At 46.4% G+C, this 15,647-nt stretch overlaps 1 protein-coding gene across 18 annotated transcripts in view; it reads right to left on the bottom strand.

Moving 5' to 3' along the window:
- Positions 1-15,647, bottom strand: part of VDAC1 (voltage dependent anion channel 1) — a 103,578-nt gene that overhangs the window by 10,395 nt on the left and 77,536 nt on the right. For 5 of the 18 annotated variants that reach the window (XM_063611696.1, XM_063611694.1, XM_063611695.1 and 2 more), the window contains 4 exons: positions 12,572-12,641; positions 11,654-11,703; positions 10,345-10,497; positions 10,198-10,250 (listed from right to left, as the gene is read on the bottom strand). In XM_063611696.1, coding sequence (XP_063467766.1) covers positions 10,198-10,250; positions 10,345-10,497; positions 11,654-11,703; positions 12,572-12,641 — 326 coding nt within the window. Of the gene's footprint in view, positions 1-5; positions 8,592-10,197; positions 10,251-10,344; positions 10,498-11,653; positions 11,704-12,571; positions 12,645-15,647 lie in introns of those variants that run through there. The other 13 variants (XM_055233398.2, XM_055233395.2, XM_055233400.2 and 10 more) reach the window with 6 other exon arrangements.

Raw genomic sequence — 15,647 nt, 5'->3', positions numbered from 1 at the left:
GCAAGTTGTCTTTTTTTTTTTTTTTTTTTTTAATCCCAGGTCAAATAAAGGGAGTGCAGTGGGGGTGAAGTCAGGGCTCCAGTTCTCCCTTAAGCCACTGCCGTACCACAATGAGCAGGACACAACCTCTCTTCCATGGGGACCCAGTCTGCAGAAACCCCACACTAATGAAGTGAGAACACAGACAGGAAAAGCCTGAAAAATAAATACGAAGTAACTTTCTTCTCCTATACTCTCTGTATGCTTAATGTAGCAGCCTACACAGGCATTCATTAGGTAGAAAGCCACCATGTAATTATGAAACAGATGCATCTTTGATATTTTCCAAACCTGTGGAAAAGATTTATCTGTCATGAAGGTAGCTACCTAAATAGCAGCTTTTAAAGAGACGGTTATCTTCTTACTCTGTGGCTCACACGGTTAAGTAAGGAAACAAAGGCTATGTTCCTTCTAAGTGAATACAACAGTAAAATGGATTTCAATTCCATATTCATGAGACCCCAATGAGTACATATTTCAGAGAACTGGGTACTGATGTAGAACCTGGAACTCTGCAGTCATGGGGGCCAGGAAGTGTTAGTTAGCCAGACAGTACCCCAGGTCCAACCTGATGATACCAGATGTGAGTCTATAGGCAGTTCAGTGTCTCTACTGCCTGTTCCTCAAGACCCAGCATCTCTTAGGAAAAGCAGGTGAATAGCGTCACCTGCAGACCTATTATTACCATGTCTTTTACCTGGAGAACAAGATCACATCGAACAAATAAAACATGGACCATTTTTATCTGATTGTTTCTATCATTCAGTTACAAGATTGACATCTCCCACAGGAAGCTGCATTCTCAGCAGAGACCACAGGAGGAACCAGATCCGCTCAGAGCCTCAAGGACTACACAGCACTGTTCACTTCTAGCTTTATTCACATTGAGATTAACGCTTCATCCTCAGCACCTAGACCATTTCCTCCTAAATGGAACCAGTGCTCCTTGGAGAAATAGCCGACTATAGATCTTAGGCAGGAAATGTACACAGTGACCGAAAATATCTATCAAAGCTACTGAAGACTACTGGGGTGGAGGCAAAGGGACTTACAAGGTAACCTGAAGAGGCTCCCAAGGGCTTCGACAATGGAGCAATGTGAACCTCAATATGAAAAATATCAGCAATAGGCTGAAACATATTAAACAGTATGTTTATTCTAGGCATTATAATGGCACTCGGGGCCAGGCGCAGTGGCTCATGCCAGTAATTCCAGCACTTTGGGAGGCTGAGGCGGGTGGATCACGAGGTCAGAAGTTCGAGACCAGTGTGGCCAACATGGTGAAATCTTATCTCTACTAAAAATACAAAAATTATCTGGGCATGGTGGTGGGCATGTGTAATCCCAGCCACTCAGGAGGCTGAGGCAGGAGAAATGCTTGAACCCGGGAGGCAGAGGTTGCAGTGAGCCGAGATCGCGCCACTGCACTCCAGCTTGGGCGACGGAGTAAGACTCCGTCTCGCCGGGCGCGGTGGCTCACGCTTGTAATCCCAGCACTTTGGGAGGCTGAGGTGGGTGGATCACGAGGTCAGGAGATCGAGACCACAGTGAAACCCCGTCTCTACTAAAAATACAAAAAAAAATTAGCCGGGCGTGGTGGCGGGTGCCTGTAGTCCCAGCTACTCGGAGATGCTGAGGCAGGAGAATGGCGTGAACCCGGGAGGCAGAGCTTGCAGTGAGCTGAGATCGCGCCACTGCACTCCAGCCTGGGTGACAGAGCGAGACTCCGTCTCAAAAAAAAAAAAAAAAAAATTATTATAACAACACCCAAATCACATAGCTGTCATCTTTAGAGACTAGAGAACCAACCTGTTATTTTAAAAACAGCAAAAAGCCAGGTGCAGTGGCTTACGCCTATAATCCCAACACTTTGGGAGGCTGAGGCGGGTGGATCACCTGAGATTAGGAGTTCAAGGCCAGCCTGGCCAACATGGCAAAACCCCATCTCTACTAAAAATGCAAAAATTAGCTGGGCGTGGTGGCACATGCCCGTAATCTCATCTACTCGGGAGGCTGAGGCAGGAGAATCGCTTGAACCCAGGAGGTGGAGGTTGCAGTGAGCCAAGATCGTGCCACTACACTCCAGCCTGGGTAACAAGAATAAAACTCAGTCTCAAAAAAAAAAAAAAAATCATGAAACAATCATGTAAATTTGAACAGACTAGAGATTTGACAATATTAAGAAATGATCCACTGGGCACAGTGGCTCATGCCTGTAATCCCAGCACTTTGGGAGGCCAGGGCAGGCGGATCACCTGAGGTCGGGAGTTCGAGAGCATCCTGACCAACACGGAGAAATCCCGTCTCTACTAAAAATACAAAATTAGCCGGGTGTGGTGGCCCATGCCTGTAATCCCAGCTACTCAGGAGGCTGAGGCAGGAGAATCACTTGAACCCAGGAAGCAGAGGTTGCGTGAGCTGAGATTGCACCATTGCACTCCAGCCTGGGCAACAAGAGTGAAACTCCATCTTTAAAAAAAAAGAAATGATCAACTTTTTTCAATATAATAATAATATCATGGTTATGCTCCTTTAAAATGGATTCTTGCCATTTAAAGATACATAACAAAATATTTACAGCTGAAATTAAGTGCTGTTATTTACTTAAAATAATATGTGTGTGGAGGAGTGTTATATTTATGGCTGTATAAATAAAACATGATTGGCCACAGGTTGGTAACTATCAAAGCTGTGTAATAGGAATAGAATGAGGGTTAAACATATTTTTCTGTATATTTTTGTATGTTTCAGATTTCTCATAAAAAAAATAAAGGTTAAACATTCCAAATTCTCAATGAGACAAGAATTTTAGAGGTCACAGTTGAAAATAAGGCCAGCACCCCTCCCAAGTGATGTAGGAAAATAGCCTGTTCCATGGCAAGAGTGACACTGTCTTGAAGCAAAACCACCACTGATACAGTTTGGATGCTGTACCCTCTAAATCTCATGTTGAAATGCAGTCCCCAATACTGGACCTGCTGAGTGCTGATTAGATCATGGGGGCGGATCCCTCATGGATTGGTGCTGTCCTCACAATAATGAGTTATGAGATCTGGTTGTTTGCGTGTGGCACCTCCCCACCACTCTCTCTCTTGCTCCTGCTCTTGCCATGTGATGTGCCTGCTCCTGCTTCATCAATCACCATGACTAAAAGCTTCCTGACGCCTTCCCAGAAGCCGAGCAGATGCCTGTGCTCTGCTCGTACAGACTGCAGAACCATGAGCCAGCTGAACCTCTTTTCTTCATAAATTACCTATCCTCAGGTATTTTTTTCTTTTTTTGAGACAAGGTCTCACTCTGTTGTCCAGGCAAGAGTGCAGTGCTGCGATCATGGCTCACTACAGCCCCTACCTCCTGAGCTCAGGTGATCCTCCCACCTCAGCCTCCCAGGTAGCTGGAACTGACTATAGGTGCACACCACCAGGCCCAGCTAGTGTGTGTGTGCATGTGTGTAGACGGGGTTTAACCGTGTTGCCTAGGCTGGTCTCCAACTCCTGGGCTCAAGCAATCTGCCTGCCTTAGCCTCCCAAAATGCTGGCATTACAGGTGTGAGCCACCTCACCTGGCCAGGTATTTCTTTAGAGCAATGCAAGGACAAGACTATAGGCGCTCACCACAATGACCAGCTAGTGTGTGTGTGTATGTGTTTGTAGATGGGGTTTCACCATGTTACCAGTGTGTGTGTGTGCGTGTGTGTGTGTATACATGTGTTTGTAGATGGGGTTTCACCATGTTACCTAGGCCGGTCTCCAACTCCTGGGCTCAAGCAATCTGCCTGCCTCAGCCTCCGAAAATGCTGGGATTACAGGCGTGAGCCACCTTGCCTGCCCAGGTATTTCTTTAGAACAATGCAAGAACAGCCTAATACATCCATGACGACCAAGGAATGCATCATAGACAATCCCATAAAAGAAACAATGCCAGCCGGGCACAGTGGCTCACACCTGTAATCCCAACACTTTTAGAGGCCAAGGCAGGTGGATCACTTGAGGTCAGGAGTTCAAGACCAGCCTGGCCAATATGGCAAAACTCCATCTCTACTAAAAATACAAAAATTAGCTGGGTGTGGTGGCGCACACCTGCAGTCCCAGACACTCAGGAGGCTGAGGCAGAAGAATCGCTGGATTGGCTCATTGGCAGAGGTTGCAATGAGCCAAGATCACGCCTCTGCATTCCAGCCCGGGTGACAGAGTGATACTGTCTCAAAAAATAAATAAATAAAAATTAAAAAAGTAAAGATGCTTATCTAACCTCCCTTTGGTCACAAGTTTGCAAGAGTTTTCTGCAAGATGGTCTAAGACATGCACATGTCTTTACTCTAAAAGCTTGCTATATAAAGAATACTTTCTGGAGGATGAATGCAGGGATCCACTGTCTCTTGGCTGCTTGAGACATCGCTTCTATTTGTAAGTCTCTATTAAATGTTTCTTTCTGAGAAACTTGATTTGTCAGTCTCTTTCTTTGGCCGCTCAGCTCCCTCAGCAGTTAGGGGTAGGTGTGCACAGACCTCCTCACCAACAGAACAAGTGACAATGAAACTTAACCTCAACTTTGTTCAAGTTACTTCTGTACATTTTGGCAAGGTTTGAAGGAAAGGAGTAACAACCAAATTATCTCTCAATAAGAAAAATCCAAAACTGGTCAGGTGCAGTGGCTCACACCTGTAATCCCAGCACTCCAAGGAAGGCGGATCACTTGAGGTCAGGAGTTGGAGACCAGCCTGGCCAACATGGAAAAACCCTGTCTCTACTAAAAATACAAAAATTAGCAGGACATGGTGGCATGTGCCTGTAATCCCAGCTATTCAGGAGGCTGAGGCACGAGAATTGCTTGAACCCGGGAGGTGGAGGTTGCAGTGAGCTGAAATCACGTCACTGCACTCCAGCCTGAGCGACAGAGCGAGATGTCTCAAGAAAAAAAAAGAAACCTAGCTTCATCTGCCTGCTCTTTGGGGAAAGAAGCCTGGGTTTCAGCCAAGTATGTGATTGGCACCAGGGTGGTTGAGATGACTGATGATTAGACAGCTACTGAGAGGCTGACATTTAGAAAGGGAAAAAGAAATATAAAATCAGGCATCTTCTAACCACCTCCTTTTTCAATTTTTAATAAAAAGCTGCTGATGTTCACAAACTATGATGCCTATGGCAGGGCCTCTGACCAGTGCTGTGCACCACCTGCACCAGTTTACATGGCACCCCCACCGTCTCACTGGATTCTGGCCAGGGCGCACGATCCCCAAGAGAAAGGGCCGTGCTTGGGAGTGGCTCAGGCTTCTCTCCAGGTCTCTTTCTAACACTACACACCATGTCTGTGGAGTCTTCCTCTTTCAGATATTATTGGGATTTATTTTTAAGCTCTTTCAACAGTAGTGCTAATTTGACAAGCACCCAAGAGAGGCCTGACTGATTTGTGGTTAACAAGCAAGCTTTATTTGTGGTGGATACTCAGTGTGGGTGCTGGTCCTTATTGAGGTCTGTGGCCTCATCCAGATGTGGTCTACACTCCACTCCTCCTGGGAGCCAGGTGTTTTCCCAGGCTGTACCCTCAGTCACTTTGGAAAGCCAGCTTTCATTTCTAATCTCCATGATGCATCACCAGAACTTTCCTCAAATACCCAGTAGCAATATGTACATCTAGCACCCAGAATTTTAGTGGTTTTTTTTTTTTTTTTTTTTTTTTTTTGAGACGGAGTCTTGCTCTGTCGCCCTCATTGGAGTGCAATGGTACCATCTCAGCTTGCTGCAACCTCCACCTCCCGGGTTCAAGCGATTCTCCTGCCTTGGCCTCCTGAGTAGCTGGGATTACAGGTGCGTGCCACTACGCCCAGCTAATTTTTGTATTTTTAGTACAGACAAGCTTTCGCCAGGCTGGTCTCAAACACCTGACCTCGTGATCCACCTGCCTCGGCATCCCAAAGTGCTAAGATTGCAGGCATGAGCCCCCACGCCAGGCCCACAATCTTAGTTTCTAAATATCATTCTCCAACATGAAGAACCAAGGCTCCTTGGAGAAACGGCAGATAGCAGGACTGGGGAAAAACAAGTACTAGATGAGCGTGGTACACTTTCTAAAACCAGAAATAAAGACATGCTCTGAAAAACGACAGACGTTTGTCAAAAAGCACACAGAAGGTATTCTCCCAAAGCCCCTATCTGGGACAACTTGAGCAACAAAATAAATGACACTGTGGATTATAGCCCATAGAGTTAATGTCCATGCATCTATACTAATATAAATAAATAATTGATTAAATAAACACATGGGGAAGAAGGAATAGCTCTTCCTTACAGTAGAATACCAATTAACAAGTGAAGGAAGGATGGCAATAGAAAATTACCATTTGAGGCCAGGTGTGGTGGCTCACACCTTAATCCCAGAATTTTGGGAGGCCAAGGTTGGGGGGCAGATCACTTGAGCTCAGGAGTTCGAGACCAGACTGAGCAACATGGTGAAACACTGTCTCTATCAAAAACATAAAAATCAGCCAGGGGTGGTGGCAGGCACCTGTAGTCCCAGCTACTGGGGAGGCCGAGGAGGGAGGATCCCTTGAGCCTGGGAGGCAGAGGTTGCAATGAGCCGAGATCACACCACTCACTCCAGCCTGGGTGACAGTGAGACCCCATCTCAAAAAAACAAAAAAGAAAAGAAAATCACCATTTGTAGCCAGGCGTGGTAGCTCACGCCTGTAATCCCAACAATTTGGGAGGCTGAGACGGGTGGATCGCTTGAGCTCAGGAGTTCTAGACCAGCCTGGCCAACCTGGTGAAATCTCATCTCTACTAAAAATACAAAAATTAATTGGGCTTGGTGGCACACGCCTGTGGTCCCAGCTACTTGGGAGGCTGAGGAAGGAGCACTGCTGGAGCCCAGGAGGCAGAGATTGCAGTCAGCCAGGATCGCACCACTGCACTCCAGTCACCATTTGCCAAGCGTAACTGTTGCAGGCAAGAATCACCAATGGATGTTACTATTTGTGAGCAAAAGTATGATGAGAAATAGAATACCTGCATAGTCTCAAAGTGTCTACCCACAAGATACTTACTAATTGCAAAGAGAAAAATAGTAACTTTACAGTGAAGAGAGTTGGCAGATACCACTTCAAAACTGATCACCAAAAATGAGGCCTACTGATATATTCTTCCTAATATCAGGTGCTGAGAAGAATATAACACAACAACTTCCACAGTTGCCAAAAATGCATAACCTAAATTTAATCATAAGGAAGCATCAGACAAATCCAAACTGAGGGAGGGACATCTTAACAAAATAATTGGCCACTCTTTTTCAAAAGTGTCAGAGTCAGAAAATATTCCAGATTAGAGAAGACTTAACAATTAGATGCAATTTAGGAAACTGAACTGGATCACAGATCAGAAAAAAGACGTCATTGTGACAACAGATTAACTACATGATATCAACATTAACTTGCTGATTCTGATCATTATAGTTACGTACGCCATAAACATTAGGAGCTGGGTGAAGAACACAGGAGAACTCTGCATACTATTTTTACCACATTTTTTTCTAAGTATAAAATTATTTTGAAATAAAAAGTAAATTTTTAAAAAAAGGGCGGGTGTGGTGGCTCACGCCTGTAAACCCAGCACTTTAGGAAGCTGAGGTGGGCAGATCACCTGAGGTCAGGAGTTCAAGACCAGCCTGACCAACATGGAGAGACCCTGCCTCTATTAAAAATACAAAATTAGCTGGGTATGGTGGTGCATTCCTGTGATCCCAGCTACTCGGGAGGCTGAGGCAGGAGAAACACATGAATCTGCCCAGCACTTTGGGAGGCCGAGGCAGGAGAAACACATGAATCTGCCCAGCACTTTGGGAGGCCGAGGCAGGCGGATCACGAGGTCAGAAGTTCAAGACCAGCCTGGCCAATATGGTGAAACCCCCGTCTCCACTAAAAATACAAAAATTAGCCAGGCATGGTGGCCCGTGTCTGTAGTCCCAGCTACTTGTGAGGCTGAGGCAGAAGAATCACTTGAACCCGGGAGGAGGAGGTTGCAGTGAGCTGAGATCACACCACTGCTCTGCCGCCTGGGTGACAGAGCAAGACTCCGTCCCCCTCAACCCAAAAAACAAAAAAACAAAAAACTTTCCTTTGTGTTTTATACTGCAGGGCCTGGAGACCTCTGCAAAGCTCCCTAAGGTCATGGAAAGGAAATCGCCTACAAATTCCAAAGTGTGCTATCCCAGGGCAGCAGGCAAAGTCCCAGGCAGCAAATTCAAGCATGTGGGCACATCCTCCAGCCCCTCATCCTATCCCAGGATCTTTCTGGATAACCACTCCCTGATACCATGGCAGAGTTCCTGGGGGGAGAGTGCACAGCACTGCAAAAAGGCAGTGCTCTTGCAGGAGAAACTACAGCAGCGAAGAGGAATGAGAGTAAATCAGCCCCGTAACAATGGTCTCTTCAGATCATCTATAGCCAGGCTATAAGAAGACATCTCCAGAGGGTAGGAACCCTGTGTGCCCAATCACTTGTGTGCACTGCACACCCAGCACAGGTCTGCACTTGGTAGATCCTCCCTCTAATAAGTATCTGTTGGAAAGGAAAAAAGGAAGAAAGAAAAAAAAAATGAAATGGCAAAACTGGAAAATTCATAGTGCCATTTAACTACACACTTAAAGATGTTAAGTTTTATATGTATATCTTACCACAATTTTTTTTTTTTTTGGAGACAGAGTCTCTCTCTGTAGCCCAGGCTGGAGTGCAGTGGTGCAATCTCAGCTCACTGCAACCTCTGTCTCCTGGGTTCAAGCGATTCTCGTGCCTCAGCATCCCGAGTATCTGGGACTACAGGCACGCACCACCATGCCTGGCTAATTTTTGTATTTTTATTAGAGATGGGGTTTTGCCATGTTGCCCAGGCTGGTCTCAAACTCCTGACCTCAAACTATCCACCCATCTCAGCCTCCCAAAGTGCTGGGATTACAGGCATGAGTCACTGCATCCGGCTCTTTTTTTTTTTTTGAGATGGAGTTTCGCTCTTCTTGCCCAGGGTTCAGTGCGATGGCACCACCTCGGCTCACCACAACCTCTGCCTCCCAGGTTCAAGCGATTCTCCTGCCTCAGCCTCCCAAGTAGCTGGGATTACAGGCATGCGCCCACCATGCGCAGCTAATTTTTATGTTTAGTAGAGACAGGGTTTCTCCACGTTGGTCAGGCTGGTCTCAAACTTCCGACCTCAGATGATTTGCCTGCCTCGGCCTCTCAAAGTGTTGGGATTACAGGCATGAGCCACCACACCCGGCCCACAATTTTTAAAAACTGAAATTCAGTACATGCCCTTGATCCTAACATCAGTATATAAAACAATCTTCCCCAGGTTTAGAAGACCCACCAATATGAGTGGAAAAAAACAACAGTGTATTCTAAAAGGGGATAATTCCTTCTAGGTACTTTGAAAAGCACCCAGGAATTGAGGCAGACTACCATGCTATCTTGCCAAGTGATGGGTCAAGAACTAACAAACCTAATACATCTGTGGCCAGAAGGCCTGGGGAAAGTGCAGCCTCAGGAGCCACCCTGCAGTTACACCCACGGGGTCTCAGTGTCCCTAAGCAGGAAGCTGGGAGAAGGACTTCCACGCCTGAAGAAATGAGACTGGCAACAGTGACCAGTTAGGCCCTGCTTCCAAATGTCATCCACTCCCGTTTAGCCATGGCCACTTACATCACCAGCAGCCTAACTCACATGAAATGGCTATTACTGAACAGAAATCTTGCAACCTCCATGGCAGAAACTAGGAGAACACTAACAAAATGCAGAATCTTATTACAAAACACAGCTAAACACTGGTCTGAATCCTCTATTAGAAAGTGAGCTCCTTGGCAGGTAACAATCATGGCCTGGGCACCCTTAGATCTCCAGATGGGCACAGGGCCAAGCACACGCGGCACTTAGAAATCGTTTGTTGGGTAAACACCAATCCTGAATTAGGAAGTGCTCATTATAGCATAGTCTGTTAGTGCATAGATGTGGATACGACCCCTGGGACCAAATCAAAACCAGAGGACTTAAATCGCCAGGTCTTGGAGACCATATTTTAGGTGCTGTCAGCCCCCAAAACATTTTGTCACAAAGGGCTTCCACCATCTGCAACATCAGAGAACATCCTTGCAGAGAAAACAGATGAAACTCTTACCCAGTGTTAGGTGAGAAGGATGAATCGAAGGTCAGCTTCAGTCCACGTGCAAGCTGAACAGAAAACAAATTTGCCAGTAGATTTAGTCACAGGGCAGGCTGGCAGATGTGAATTAATAAATCCGCGTCTTTTCACAGCAGCCATTACCTGATCTTCCACAGTAATCTCGGTGCCTAGTGTATTGTCGGTGTTCCATTTCTCTGTAAACGTCAGGCCATACTCAGTCCATCTGTACTTGGTTTCCAGACTGCCCGTCACTTTGGTGGTCTCAGTGTTGGCTGAGCCTGAGCTTGTAAATTCCTTCAAAGGAGAGAGAGAGTCACAGCCCGCACCATAGCACTTACTTGGCTTCACTTCACTCCTAAACACTATACTTGCCTTTCTGCAAGAGGCAAGACCCTGAATGGGGGAGGGCCAAGGCTAACTCTATAATTCAAATAGATATTTGAAGTACAGATGGGAGTAAAGGAACCTGCTATGTAAAGAAATCTTACGGGGAATTTGTTGTCAGCAGACAGCTTCCTTCCTCCCTGTAACTCTTCAGTCTGGACAGGAAAGCATCTCCCTTCCAACCTGGCTCAGAGAAAAGCACTGAGCTAAAGCTGACACAGCAGTAATTCAAACCCAAAACTTCTTCCTTCCAATAATTACTGCACACACAATTTAAAAGGGACTACTAAGATTACTTTAAAAACACTTATGTGGTTGAACGCAGGTGAATTTGAAAATAAGAAGCACAAGGAAAACTAAAACTGAGACCTGCCCCATTCTCCTCTGAGTATTACCCGCTGTTGAACTGGGGGCCTACTGGCATGGTTCCCCTGGACCACCCATCATGTAGAAAATGGAATGAATATGAAAACCACAAACTGCCAGAATAAAAAAAAAAAAAAAAAAAAAAGTACCTTCTTTTGGCTTTGCCGGCCAGGTCAGGACAGTTACTTGTTGATCTACAACAAATTCCCACGTTCCATATAATGGTCACTATTTGGGTAATGGGTACACTAGAAGCCCAAACCTCACCATTACACAATACATCCATGTAACAAACCTGCACATGTACACCCTGAATCTAAAATCTTTTTTAAAAATAAAAATAAGCCAGGTGCGGTGGCTCATGCCTGTAATTCCAGCACTTTGGGAGGCCAAGGTAGGCGGATCACTTGAAGTCAGGAGTTCAAGACCAGCCTGACCAACACGGAGAAACCCCCATCTCTACTAAAAATACAAAATTAGCCGAGTATGCTGGCAGGCGCCTGTAATCCCAGCTACTCGGTAGGCTGAGGCAGGAGAATTGCTTGAACCCGGGAGGTGGAGGTTGCGGTGAGCTGAGGTCACGCCATTGCACTCCAGTCTGGGCGACAAGAGCGAAACTCCATCTCAAAAATAAATAAATAAAATAAAATAAAATAAAAATAAATAAATACTCATGTTCCATGTGGGTTGGACAACTTACCAATCCATTCTCAGATTTTGTTTTCAAATCAAGCTTTATTAAGCCAAATCCTAAAGAAAGAAGACAACTGTCAATAGGTTAAATAACTAACTAGAGAACAGCACCTCTGCCCCCCTCACGGTTGCTTCGAAATGCTTTTTTTTTTTTTTTTTTTTTGAGACGGAGTCTCGCTCTTTCACCCAGGCTGGAGTGCAGTGGCGCGATCTCGGCTCACTGCAGGCTCCGCCCCCCGGGGGTTCACGCCATTCTCCTGCCTCAGCCTCCCGCATAGCTGGGACTACAGGCGCCTGCCACCTCGCCCGGCTAATTTTTTGTATTTTTAGTAGAGACGGGGTTTCACCGTGTTAGCCAGGATGGTCTCGATCTCCTGACCTCGTGATCCGCCCACCTCGGCCTCGAAATGCTTTTTTAAAAGAAGCACACTCTTGCCACAAGGGCTGAGGGCACCCAGTCTCTACTGCTGCTTGTGGGGGGAGCTCAGCTGCCATGGAACAGCAGCAGACAGAATGGGCACAGAAGGGGCACCCCCACCTGGGTCCCACCTGCACTCCCAGCAGGGTCTGATAAGAAGACGCCTGACAGCTGGCAGAGACACAGTCATTGGGCCTCGTGGGCATGTGCCTAAGCACAGGCTAAATATAGAAGCCGTGCTCCACTGCACCAGCTTCCACAGGACTGCTCCACACTTGGAAGAGAAAACAAGAATACCCACTTGACAGCACCAACGCAGGAGCCTGTCCAACTGGGTGCACAACCAAAGTTGCTTCAATTGCCACACAAATGAAAGCTTCTTTTTTCCCTCACGTGAAAGTTCAGAACAGCTGACCTACCCGGGTCTCCTAAACAATTATCGGTAAAGTCTCAAACATGCCAACACAGTCTGTGAGCTGAAAGGCACCCCCTCTCTGCAACACTCACCATAGCCCTTGGTGAAGACATCCCTGGCAGATTTGCCAAGATCGGCATACGTGGGTGGCACAGCCATCTTCTGCTATGATAAAAGAATCACCAGAATAAATGCATTGGTAATTAGGGAAATTCGCTTTCCATCAACAACAATTATTAGATGTAATTAGCAACCAATAAAAATCACCTAGCACTAAGACTTCCAAGTAGCTTATCCTCCCAGATGGGCCAAGAAGCCCTTGCTGTCTTGTCCTTCATTTTGTGGCCAGAGCTTGAGACACTCAATGAGTCTTTGCTGACAGAGGATCAACAATTTAGACCTCTCCTCCTCAGCATCGCCAGGACTGAGCCCAGGCCCAGAACAGAGTAGGAGTCAGGAAATATTTGCTTAATGAATAAACTGTCAAAGACACATTCCCATGAGCCAGTGACTTTACTGAATTATAGGACTGTTGCCAATAAAACATATCATCTTACAAAATGTCAGCTACTAGGACATTAAATGCACCGAATAGAAATCAGAGCTTTTCATGGGAACATCATTTTCCATGTGGCTCTGATTTCATTCATTCAACAAATATTTATGGAGTACCTACTATATGCCAGGATGGGCCCAACTTTTCACAAAACTTTTGGACTTTATGGGAACCCACTTCATATTTCTCATGGAGAATACAGTAAAACCTAACCAGTTTGGCAGCTCTTCACATGGAAAAAACCCAAATACATCCTCCAAATACATTAATTTAAACAAACATTTATTGAGCTCCAGTGTAACTTTATTTTTAAAACCAACCATCAGAGGACTACTTGGGATTGCTACATATCACTAAGTCAATCAACAAACATTTATTAAGCACCCGGTGTTCAAGGAAGGAGAGTAACTCAAACAGTCTTTGCCCTAAGGACCACACTGCATTCCTGGAAGGCTTTGCTTTGGCATGCTGTATATGCTGTGTACACAGGATTAATATCCTAATCTGGGACTGTACATGGTGTGCTCTGCCCAGGAGGAGAGGGGGTCATGCATGAGAAAGCCTCATCTCCTGTACCTTCTCCATCCCCAGAATCAATTAGTCTCAACCAGAAGGACCATTCCATTCGTTCTAAAATACAGTATACCTAAATTATCAAAATTCATCTGCATATATACCATCTGAAGTTACATGTATATATATTCACACAAATAAACACACGTATGACATGCTCCTGGTGAGTGGGAGGGAGCCCACTAAAAAGTGGTTCAAGTGATCCCAGGGGAACAATATCACAAATGGAAGTTGCATTCTTGGCCAAAGCTTTAACTTCAAAGGCATTGCAGGAGACCACAGACTCATTGAGCATGTTGTAAAAGAAACAGTATAAACTTCTACAATTTTAAATTGTGAAGTTGTGATCCAGGTCCTACTTTACTTTTTCCAGATGCTTTGTTAATTTTATCCCAGCTCACTTTTGTGTCAGAGCACAGACAGAAGAGCAGAGAGCTGTTTACTCTGTCCTATTTTTGTCGCTGCTGTGTTATTTCTTGGACATGATCAGGCTGAAACCATGGACAGGTCAGCCCACATTAGTATCAGGGTAGAGAGGTGAGGGGGGAAGATTCATTTTACACTGCCGCCACTGGCTCTTTCAAGTCTGGGAGCTCCCCTCTCCCCACTTGTTCCTCCCTCCCAAACTAACCCTGTAGGTGCATCCCTCCAGGATAGACCAGGAAACCACTCACCAGATCCTCAAGAAATACCCGTTACCTGACCCCTTCCTAGGAGAACAACTCTGGATTGAAAGCTGAGGCAATGTAACCCCAGGCAGACACAGAACATAACAGTAAAGTGCCCAGAACATTCTCCACCCGACAGGGTTAACAAACCATCAGTGAACCAAGCACCCCTCTTCAGTGCTATCCCTCCCAGGGGGGCCACAAACTCAGCCGGGGGTGGGGGCTAGGGAGGCAGGAGGAGAAGCAGTCCAGTGGTAATATCTGCGGGTCAGCTAAGACCTCCCTGGACCTTAGGAGCCAGAGCCTTCCCCACGACTCTCCCCTGACCCCACAGAAGAGACGCCTCCCAGACACAGCAGCCTTCACATCTGGACTGGTCCCCGCTCAGGATAAAGGCAGAGCACTCATCCATTAAATGTTCCCCAAATGCCCTCTCTCATCGCTAATCCCCAAAACCCAACAAGCACAGCCACCTGTCAAAAAACACCCCACCCACAGCAAACATCAGCCTAAAGTACAAGGCCACTAAGGAGATTACCACCCAAGAACAAGGGACTCAGACAGTAGAGCTCAGAAGAGCAGACCGGACTCCTCCTGGGGCCTCTAGGAGCTCCCACACGGCCAAGCTCTTTTGGGGCTGTGGGGTCCCACAACACAAGCATGTAGGTGGTACCAGCAGCACAACATCCTTATCCAACGCCTCACTGTAAACATACTGGATGCTGGCTTTCTCATCTGTGTCTTGCTCTCTTCCCCATCTCCTTGAACATCGACAATGAAGCATAATCTCCCCCATTCTGGGCCCCCAGGTAAGCATTCTCCCCAGCACAGCACCTGGCAAGGAAGACGCACAGAAACCACTGGCTGAATGGAGTCAAGTCCACTCCTGGGCCTGAAGTGACACCACCGAAGACAGTAAAAGGATGACTCGCCCTTTCATTAAAGGCCCCCAACTGCCAGGTAGTGGTAGCTTCCCCTCCTGCTTTTTGTGCACTTTGGCCCATCCCCTGCTGCACTGATCTGACAGAACTAAGGAAGGCCCGAGACAGCTCTGCCGCTCCCTGAGAAGTTCAGCTTTCTTACAGCTACAGACAGCACCCTCAAAATGCCCATTTTTACACAGCTCTCGAACCCATTTCAGAGACAATTTTATGACAGAAATAATAATCTGCATTAGTTTTCTAAGGCGAGGACTGGAGGAAAGAAAAGTCAGCAACCTGCTTCCACTTAACACCTTGCCAGGGCACTGACTTGAAGGCTGAACCCTGGCCCCCACCCCTCCCAGTCACTCCTTCCACCCAGATCTGCTCCAAATGGGAGTCTGTACAGTTAGCTACTGACACACAGCTGTCTCTGCAGCATCCACCCCCA

Source organism: Symphalangus syndactylus, chromosome 11, assembly GCF_028878055.3.
Source record: "Symphalangus syndactylus isolate Jambi chromosome 11, NHGRI_mSymSyn1-v2.1_pri, whole genome shotgun sequence".
NCBI classification, from domain to species: domain Eukaryota; kingdom Metazoa; phylum Chordata; class Mammalia; order Primates; family Hylobatidae; genus Symphalangus; species Symphalangus syndactylus.
The sequence above is the reverse complement of the archived record's forward strand: the minus strand, read 5'-3'. Positions and strand labels throughout refer to the sequence as shown.